Here is an 11100-nt window from a genome sequence, read left to right as displayed (position 1 = left end):
AAGACACGAGTGTTGTCTTCGATGTGTAACAAAATAGTTGCAGCAAATGTTGAAGAACGTGTGATTTCTTTTACAACGAGTTTGTATGCCACAAGCCATGCGGATCTGAGCAAACATGGACAACATAGACACACCTCAGCTAACAACTACATTTCAGCAATCTTATTACTTCTTGCACTACAGGAACTCCAACACTGACAAAATCACATTCTGTCTCTTTCGCTCGCTCTTACTCTATTTGCACCGTTTCCCATGCGTCTGTCCATGTGGATTTATTTTTGCAGTCAAAGAAATACTCAAGTATCAAATCCTTGTTACAAGGAAATGCATTTTTTCATAACTTGCTTGGCTACATGAGATACCCTTTTGGAAAAGAAAATTCACATTTTAAAAATAATCAAGCATGCATGCAATCAAATCTGGCTGTTGGAGTTAGCTGACAGTCTGTTTTTTATGCAACACAAGGTCAGTCTTTTTAATGCAACTCAAAGTCAGTCTTCTTATGCAACGCGGCGTCTTTTTTAAATAACAATCACAGCTGGCAAAATCAGACCTTACTTCATCAAGTCTTTACCATCTGTAGAGAGCCTTGGCATGCTGGCTGTGCTTAGGGCTGAGATGTGAGGTGGCGGTGGCACCTGGCAGATGGTACAGGGACATGGCAATCCTGCCCAGTGCTGAAAGGTGTTTCCTAACGGTACAGGAGGTGCTGAAGACGTTTTCAACAGTGAATGAGGGGGTCTCACCGCGCTGATCCCCGGTAGAGAAGCCGAGATTGAGGAAGGGGACGAGGTCAGGGCGCTGCCCAAGATGGGATGGACCTGATGGGCAGATGTTGAGTGTCCTGGGTGCCCAGCAGAATGTCCTACTGTCCCGCAATGGAAAGCAGAATGATGCCCGCCGTAAATCTCCCCTACTAGTCTTTTCATCTCTTCCAGAGAGTTCGACAGCATTAGGATGTAGTTTCTGGCCAGCAGCAAGGTGGCGATTTTGGAAAGTTTCCTTACTGATGGTCCATGGGCGTAAGGCATGACCTCTCTGAGTCCGTCCATCGCCAGGTTCAAGTCATGCATCCTTTTGCGTTCTCTCCCGTTGATCTTCAGCCGAAGGTTCTGCAAGTCATGCTCCGAGAGTTGCTTTTTCACTTTGAACTTGCCTCCCGACTTGTCCTCGGATCTGCTGAGGGCTGTAATATTGTGCTCATTGGCGAGCTGCTGGAGCAGATCGTTCTGTGTTGAAGACACCGAGTTCATCCTGGAGTCCTGGTGCTGGAGATGATCTCTCAGATAAATTTCGTCCACGTCTGGTGACGAAGCTCTGCTAGAGAGAGAGCTCGAGTCAGAATTCATTTTATTGCCTCTCGTTATTATGAGATGTTCTCCAGTCAATAGTTTGAGACCTTGTTTTGATGCCAACCTCCAACGTCAATGATAGAAACGAGCAACAACAAAAAAACCCACGGCGTCTCCTATATGCTCAGAGGCGCTCCCCAAGCAGGCTGGACCTCTTGGCCAGTTGTGATGTTGAACGAGATTTGGTTTTAAAAGAAGCTTTTTATAGAGGTGCAGAGTGCAGGGAAACAAAAGCTCCCTCCTATACATAATGGTCTTGTTAGTATGACGTGGCGATCATTGAGGGCGGTGCAGCTTTGACGGTTCCATTTAGCTATGTCCTATTCATATTCATTGTGCTTTCTCTTTATGGGACACCCTGCCATGGGCGATCTGAAGGGGGAGAGAGAGACTGTTACCTCGCAGCGAGCGAGCGAGCGTTTAAATAGCACTCTGTGAACTGACCTACACCTTAAAGTTTGTGATTTAGAGAAGCTAGAAGTTACTGTTTTATACGAGAATCCCGTATAACGAAATCGATATTCAGCAGAACATAGAGCCACATTTTCAACATCTATGCTAGTTTCTGCACGAGTGTTCTTTAATATTGTAGTTTATCTGTTTAACATTATCAAGAAGATAGTTTTAAACAAAACATTGCTGACTTTATATAAACGTTTCAAGGCTACAGTTTAAAACATGCAATTACTGACACCTAACTCGATGGAAATATGTAAATAAGCCGCTCGTGCTTCGTTTTTATTGTACAATGCAGCTTTATTACGAATTATACTTTAAAGTAAAACGCCAGCTTTATTTCGGTGATCGCTTAGCCAATCGAATAAACGTTGAGAAATAGATTCGAACAAAAGCTTTGTTTTAAGATAGCGATTCGCATCATGAAGTGGGACAATGTGGTAAGAAAAGAGGATTATAGATACCGTGCCTGGAAAATGCGAGTAAACAAGGGTCTGAGAAAGAAACACGCGCCTCCCAGCGACTGAAAACCGCAGAGCCCCGGAGAGGAAGAGAGTGAAAGAGAACAACTGTACCGAAATAGAGCGCTCTCACAAAACTTACACCTTATACTCCCACTGTCCTTCAGGCTGATCAGTGATACTGGCAACACGTTGTTCAATAAGGATGTCAGTGATGGAACTATTTGCATGATGCGTGTGCGTGTATATGGGGGATACGTTATTAATAAACGGCATCAACTTCGACACAATATATTAAACTCACAATTCGCTTTTTTTACGAACACGGGATTGTATTTGTGACATTTTTTGTTGTCACTTTGAATATCACATTTTATATCTGCAGGTAATTCGCTACAGTATCGGTGTATTGACTGTATAAATATATGTTTCATTCCATGCAAAATGTAGTGTCCATTAAATAAACAGTGCTGACAATGAGCTGTGTGCAGCTGTACCATCCAATCACCATTCTTATTATTGTAAAATAGTTAATTGGTTAAAATGTCAGCTTATTTTGTAGGCATTGCATTGCATTAGATTTGCCTTATAAATTTAAAGATTAATATATTAGCATAGGTAGAGGATTGGCTAACTAACAGAAAACACAGTCGAGATAAATGGGTCGGTTTCTGGTTGGCAAACAGTGATTGGTGGAGTGCCGCAGGGATCGGTGCTGGGTCCTCAACTATTTACAATCTATATTAATGACTTGGATGAAGGGATGGAGTGCAATGTAGCCAAGTTTGCTGATGATACAAAGATGGGTGGGAAAGCAAATTGCGAGGACATAAAAAATCTGTAAAGGTATATATACAGGTTAAGTAAGTGGTCAAAAATTTGGCAGATGGAGTATAATGTGGGAAAATGTGAGGTTATCCACTTTGGCAGAAAAAAATACAAAAGCAAATTATAATTTAAATGGAGAAAAATTGCAAAGTGCTGCAGTATATAGGGACCTGGGGTCCTTGTGCATGAAACACAAAAAATTAGTATGCAAGCGCAGCAAGTAATCAGGGAGGAAAATGGAATGTTGGCCTTTATTGCAAGGGGGATAGAGTATAAAAGCAGAGAAATCCTGCTACAACTGTACAGGGTATTGGTGAGGCCACACCTGGAGTACTGCGCACAGTTTTGGTCTCTGTATTTAAGGAATGATATACTTGCATTGGAGGTGTTCAGAGAAGGTTCACTAGGTTGATTCCAGAGATGAGGGGGTTGACTTATGAAGATAGGTTGAGTAGGTTGGGCCCATTCACATTGGAGTTCAGAAGAATGAGAGGTGATCTTATCAAAACATATAAGATAATGAGGGGTTCAACAAGGTGGATGCAGAGAGGATATTTCCACTCATAGGGGAAACTAAAGCTAGGGGACATAGTCTCATTTAAAACTGCGATGAGGAGGAATTTCTTTTCTCAGAGGGTTGTAAATCTGTGGAATTCTCTGCCCCAGAGAGCTGTGGAGGCTGGGTCATTAAATATATTTAAGGTGGAGATCGACAGATTTTTGAGGGACAAGGGAGTAAAGGGTTGGGGGAGCGGGCAGGGAAGTGGAGCATAGTCCATGATCAGAACAGCCATGAGGGGTCAAATTACCTACTCCTGCTCCTATTTCTTATGTTCTTATGTCATTGAAAAATCAGCAAAACAGTCCGTTGAATCATTAGTTGTAGAAGTTAACGGTTAGGAAGTAACATGCTGCAATTTCGAGGGCTCGAGGGGCCGTATGGCATACTCCTGCTCCTATTTCTAATTTATTACCCTTCCCAGACTGCAAATGGCTGGTAACTTGCTTTCAGAATCGAATATTTATATGGTTACAGACATAGCAGAAAAATCTCACCCACTGCTCTTAATCTGCCAGTATTCAAACAGCTGAACTGTTCGCATATTGTTGTGCACTTGTGCCTGCATGTACTTGTGTGTGTGCATCTCTCCTTGAATCTGTATGTACTTGTGTTTCAATATGGATGTAGTATCTGTATAATTGTGTTGATTTATGTGTGCGTGTGTATACATGTGGTTGTGTGTTATATGTGTGTGTTATATGTGACAGTGTTGTGTGTGTTATATGTGTGTCCCTGGCGCAAGATCGCTCAAAGTGGAAGAGAATAATCCGTGAAGGCTCTTCACCGGGAGCAAGCGGAAGGAGCATGATAACCTAAGCACTTCAACAAACCAGCACTTCAACCAACGTCCTTTCCTGCGACAGAGACTGTAGTTCCCCCATTGGACTTATCAGTCATCTGAGAACTAATTTTTATGTGGAAGCAAGTTATCCTCGACTCCGAGGAACGGCCTATGATGATGATGATGATATGTACGTGTGTTATGTTGTGTGTGTGTTATATGTGTGTTGTTATATGTGTGTTGTTATATGTGACTGTGTTTGTGTGTTATTTGTGATTGTTGTGTATGTTATATGTGACTTATGTGTGTTATATGTGACTGTTGTGCATGTGTTATGTGTGACTGTTCTGTGTGTTATGTGTGTGTTATATGTGACTTTTATATGTGTGTTATATGTGACTGTTGTGTGTGTGTTATATATGTGTGTATTATATATGACTATTATGTGTGTGTTATATGTGTGTGTTTTTTACCAATGTATAATTAGAAAGTAGACGCGCACTGATACAAGTGGGATTGCTAGATTTTCCTTGGGCTTATTGTAAATAGTCACACAGGGAAAGAAAAGAACCATGCTACTAATCCCCAGGAAAACACGGAAACTATAGTCCAAAAGCCACTATTAACAATTCTATATTCTGAGTGATAAAGAGAGATAATTGTTAAATATTAGGAGGCAACTGCACTGATATCTGGGAATGCCCGTTAGCGCTTCCTCAAGAGATAACGCTGGGTTGCAATTGCTAGCTTGTTATTTCACTCCAAGATTCCCATACCCCTCCGTATTGAGTGTCATAAAAATAAACCACGGTAGTGGTTTGGCTGAATTTCCACAATAATGGATGATTTTTCCTTATCAGACTTGGAGCAATCTATTCGCTGACTGGCCCACTACTACATCGGCCCTGAAGAACAGATAACCAGCTGCCTGCCATTCTCCCCTTCAGTAAAGAACAGACATCGCAGTGATGGGGAACTAGATCATTCAAAAAGCGATACAGAAGTTTGGTGGTCAGTTTTATTTTTAAAGTCTCTCGGCCCTTACCGAAGCGGAAAGGGCTACAGGACGCAACCCTTTTAAAGCCACTTGACCGCGTTTGTCCGGAGACCTGCGAGCGCTGATTAAACGGAGAACGTGACCAGGGTCCTGGGCCATGTTGTTATAGCGGAGCTGCTGATGTGTTGTCGATATAGAAATGAGCTCTTTACACACGTGTGATATCGACCCGATGCACTTTGTATTGATCTGCTTTACCAATATTTCAGTGCTAGGAGAACAGGGACGTTGACAGATTTTACATTTCACGTGTGATAAAGCGTATTTTGAAGTTTTACCTTCACTTTCGTTAGGATCTCTCGTTCATTTATTCCTGTTGACCGGAAGCAGCTTCTGAAATTAGAAGCAAAAACAACGGTGCTAATAAGTCCGCATATTCTCTGAAAATGGGATGTTTTACAGTCAAAGCCAGACTGTGCACATTGCTAAAAAAAAAACACGCTCTTAAATCGTTGAACGGAAAACGGATGTTTGTAAACTCATGTAATGACCTGATAGTTGGCTAGTTGATGGGATCCACACACGGTTTACCCGTTTAATTACTTTTCTGTTGTGTGAACTACACAGGTTTCTAAAGATACATGGATGGTACTCGTGTCCAATACAGTCCATCCACTATATGCACATGTCCTATACTCAAATGCAAATCAATAAGATGACTGAAATTAAACACGATTATTTTGTGTTGCCTGTGATTTGCCGAAAACTTTAATAATGGTCTTTGATAACTCAGGTAAAGAAACGGCAATTTCGATTAGTTAAAATTGTTTATATAGCCTCATCTACTTCACACATTTGAAGGGAAAGTCTGGTGAATGCGAAGCTGGGTTTATATTTTAGGATTTGTTTAATTACTGTAGGTTCGGCAGCAAACATAAAACATGCTACAACGTGCATTTATATAGCGCTGTTAGCAAAACGTCCCAAAAAATTCGTAATTCACGCTGGATATTAAGCCTATGGCATTTTACCTGTCGGAGTTTACCAGTGCAGTGTTGAACGTTACTGTTGTGTACAATGTGCCCACCGACCCGTTTAAATCTGAGCCCTGTGTGACAGTGCTGAGGCAGCGCTGTCTCTTGCCAGCGTGCTGAAAGCTGAGGGGAGGTGGGGGGGGGACTTTCCTCCCTTTTCTCTCTTGGTGGCATTTGAAAGTGTAAAGCTTTGAATACCAATTGCTTGAACTGGACATATGTGAATCTCCTCTAATCCTACTAATCTGGTCCCCGAGTGCTTCTTTGTACGAGTGGGCAGCACACATAGATCTAAGCGAAAGTGGTCCAGGATCCTGGAAATCTTTTAAAAGTGCCCAGTGTGAGAGAGTTGACAAGGAGGACAGGCTCCTGGGAGAGTTGCAGCTGGAATCTTCATTGTCTCAGCAGGACATGAGGGAATTGTCTCACCTACTCCCAACTATCCCAGGAAAGGAAATCGACCCAGCAGGGAAAGCACACACAGACTGCAGCACACTGCACACACTGAGCGAATCCGCACAGCGAGAAGGAAAACTGCCGGCGCGGGGTATTTGGGGCACGGGTTGTGCTGGAGGGCATGGGCCAGTACTTTCTGGCTGGCGGGGGGGACATATCAGCAGAACTTAACACCCCGGCTCGCCGTCAAAGACATTATAGGCCAGCGTGTATGCTTGAACTGCAAAGCTTCGGAAGCAGTTATAATCAACTACAAAGTGAAATAAATAACCAGAAGATAACTCAATTCATAATGTGAAGTTTGGACTATATTTGAAATGGTAAAACATCACTTGCTGAATTATATATTTTTAAGGTTTGTTGATGCAATTTAACGCACATTGAAAGTTAAAACAATTTCCGAACGGGAAAGCATTTCTTCAACCACAACGACAATAGCATTTGCATAAACGTATATTGTATTCGGGTGCATAAATAAAACTGCTTTACAGACCCATGTAACTTCAGACACTGACCGCGGCCCACTGATATTCGCCTAGGTTTTACTCAGGTCACTGACCGTATAAGTACATTGGTGCCTATCATTCAAACTGATACGAAGGTATGATAGATTTTAAATGCAGCCCCACCCAAATGTACCAGCATTGCGATACTGTTAACAGTTCTCCCCCCACACCCCTCTTCCCCAAATTTAGCGAAACGCCGGTATTCGAATGTTAAATTGGTAAGCATATTGAGAGGTGCACATTTAACATTTAATTCGATTAATGTATATATTAATCTGCCCCTCCGCCACACACACATCTGAAAACAATCCGTCGTTTGGTTCAGTTTTTATGCATGAGACTTTTGCAATTCTAAAGAATCTTATGAACATTTCGAGTATCTATTACAAGGTAAATTACTTTAGAATGAATTGTATTTATTAAAGTCTAACTACAGATGGTTGAACCGTAATTAAAATACACCCTCTTCGAGAATCAGCTTATTAATCAATATCCTTAAATAAATGCTCCATTCCTTATTCCGTCCTCTAAGAACAGGTTCAGGAGGATGCATTTAGTTCACAACAGGCTGTTACTGAGACAGGATAGGCTGAAAAGCCGCGCAGTCCTCTAATCAAAACAATATGTAGTGGATTAAAAAAATTAACAGAGCTTAAAATAAAGTAAAATAACACATGTAAGGGAATGAGACGTAGGTTTGGTGGCTCAGCGCAATGGTGCCAGTGAACTATGGGAGGCGGGTTTGACTCCCTCACTCAGCTGAGTTGCTGGTCTCAGCTGCAGTGTTGAGGAAAGCCACCTAAATAGGTCCAAGGTGGCACTCTACAGGAAGGTGAGAAAGATTGGGGCAGTGCCATTACCCGACCGTTATTGTGCACCTCTCAGCCGTAATCGGATAAGCAGAGGCCTAATAGAAAGACATAACAGGAGGAGTGGCAAAAATATTGGTCAAACAGGTGTGTTTTAAGGAAGACCTTAAATGAGGAGAGGGAGTTGGAGAGGCAGAGAATTTATAAAAGGCGTTTCAGAGCATGAGGCCTAGGCAACTGAAGGCGTAGCCAAAAGGAGGAAGTACAAGAGACCAGAGGAGTGGAAATTCTGGAGTGGTCGGTTATACGGCTGGAGGAGGTTACAGAAATAGGCAGAGATGAGGCCATGAAGAGATTTTTTTTTTAATTGAGTCATGGGGATTGGAAGCCAATAAAGGTCAGCAAAGAATTGGGTGATGCGTGAGTGGGGTGTATTTTGGCCTAGGATATGAGCAGTTCAGTTTTGGATGAGCTGAAGGTTACAGAGGGTGGAGGATGGGAGGCTGATGAGCAGAACATTGGAATAGTTGAGTCAGGTGGTGACAAAGGCATCAATGAGAGTTTCAGCAGCAGATGGACGAAGGTCATGGCAGAGACAGGTGATCTTTTGACAAGGTCGCGCACAAGAGATTGGTGTGCAAAATCAAAGCGCATGGTATTGGGGGCAATGTACTGATGTGGATAGAGAACTGGTTGGCAGACAGAAAGCAGAGAGTCGGGATAAACGGGTCCTTTTCAGAATGGCAGGCAGTGACTAGTGGAGTGCCGCAGGGCTCAGTGCTCGGACCCCAGCTCTTTACAATATACATTAACGATTTAGATGAAGGAATTGAGTGTAATATCTCCAAGTGTGCTGATGACACTAAACTGGGTGGCGGTGTGAGCTGTGAGGAGGACGCTAAAAGGCTGCAGGGTGACTTGGACAGATTAGGTGAGTGGGCAAATGCATGACAGATGCAGTATAATGTGGATAAATGTGAGGTTATCCATTTTGGGGGCAAAAACACGAAGGCAGAATATTATCTGAATGGCTGCAGATTAGGAAAAGGGGAGGTGCAACGAGACCTTGGGTGTCATGGTTCATCAGTCATTGAAGGTTGGCATGCAGGTACAGCAGGCGGTGAAGAAGGCAAATGGTATGTTGGCTTTCATAGCTAGGGGATTTGAGTATAGGAGCAGGGAGGTCTTATTGCAGTTGTACAGGGCCTTAGTGAGGCCTCCCCTGGAATATTGTGTTCAGTTTTGGTCTCCTAATCTGAGGAAGGACGTTCTTGCTATTGACGGAGTGCAGCGAAGGTTCAGCAGACTGATTCCAGGGATGGCTGGACTGTCATATGAGGAGAGACTGGATCAACTGGGCCTTTATTCACTAGAGTTCAGAAGGATGCGAGGGGATCGCATAGAAACATATAAAATTCTGACGGAACTGGACAGGTTAGATGCAGGAAGAATGTTCCCGATGTTGGGGAAGTCCAGAATCTATTTTCTGTTTCTATGTTTCTAGGAGTAGGCCATTTGGCCCTTCGAGCCTGCACCGCCATTCAATAAGATCATGGCTGTGATCATTCCCTTAGTACCCCTTTCCTGCTTTCTCTCCATACCCCTTGATCCTCTTAGCTGTAAGGGCCATATCTAACTCCCTCTTGAATATATCCAATGAACTGGCATCAACAACTCTCTGCGGCAGGGAATTCCATAGGTTAACAACTCTCTGAGTGAAGAAGTTTCTCCTCATCTCAGTCCTAAATGGCCTACCCCTTATCCTAAGACTTCACTTACTGAAACACGGGATGGACACAGGCTACCGTCAATGACCCCCCCCCCTACTTTGGGAAATCCAGCACTGCAGTGATATTCGGTAGTTATGTTATGCTGCTGTTGCTGTTCAATGGGAAAGGGAATGTAAGTGCTACTTAAATGCATCAAACATCTGTCTGATGCATGTGCGGGCAGCACAGTGCCTGATACTGAAGATGATCCCTACACTAGCCCAGAAGGAGGCAGAGGAAAAAATAGTGGAGGGAGAAGATGGTCTTGACTAGCATTGCTATACTGATGGTGTAGATTGGCTGTCTATGTCCTCAGAGCAGATGGCTTGGACCTCCAACTGACTCCACGCTGATCCAAAAGCTTCATATCCAGCTTCTCAGGGTCATTGCCAGGTAGGCATGCCAGGACCTGCAAATGTATTTTAGTGGCACAATGACAGCTGCGTGCAATTTGGGCTCTGCTACCGGCAGATCTCCATGTCATGCTTCTCTCTTGTACCACTTCAGCTGTGATGTACTGTATTTTTGGTGCTTCAAACTAACTCCCATCATTAATTTTAACTTGATGTGCTGACTACCATGGGACTTATTTGCCTTGTTGTTCCCTGAGCTCCAATGCTTATGGTGTAAGAGTTCTTTTTTCATTTCCCCTCTTGTCCCAGCCCCTCCTATTATGCCAAAGCTTCACGTGCAGTTGGCTTTTCATTGAATTAGAAAACAATGTCCAGGTATTTAGGTTCCACAGAAATTATTTTAGGAGAAACAAAAGACTATTCTTCAAACAAGTGTTCAAAACTAAAACATTGCTGAATAAAATGTTCATAAATTAACTAATAAAAGACAACCATACTAAAAACATACTGTAAAACTGGACAGGAAGAGGAGACTCCATGCACATCCCCATCCTCAACGATGGTGGAGCCCAGCAAGTGAGTGAAAAAGACAAAGCTGAAGCATTTGCAAATATCTTCAGGCAGAAGTTTTTTAATTCATTCATGGGATGTGGACGGCAAGGCCAGCATTTATTGCCCATCCCTAATTGCCCTTGAGAAGGTGGGCGCGAGCCACCTTCTTAAACTGCTGCAGTCT

The 11100-nt window shown here is 43.0% G+C and overlaps 1 protein-coding gene across 1 annotated transcript; it reads right to left on the bottom strand.

The window, feature by feature from the left end:
* Positions 1-554: 554 nt before the first annotated feature.
* olig3 (oligodendrocyte transcription factor 3) lies at positions 555-1349 on the bottom strand. The gene has a single exon (XM_070884499.1). It carries the CDS (start codon positions 1347-1349, stop codon positions 555-557), a length of 795 nt encoding a protein of 264 aa, XP_070740600.1.
* Between the last annotated feature and the right edge of the window lie 9751 nt (positions 1350-11100).

The sequence above is a fragment of the Pristiophorus japonicus genome, chromosome 7 (genome assembly GCF_044704955.1).
Source record: "Pristiophorus japonicus isolate sPriJap1 chromosome 7, sPriJap1.hap1, whole genome shotgun sequence".
NCBI classification, from domain to species: Eukaryota; Metazoa; Chordata; class Chondrichthyes; family Pristiophoridae; genus Pristiophorus; species Pristiophorus japonicus.
This window is presented reverse-complemented; position numbering and strand designations above follow the sequence as displayed.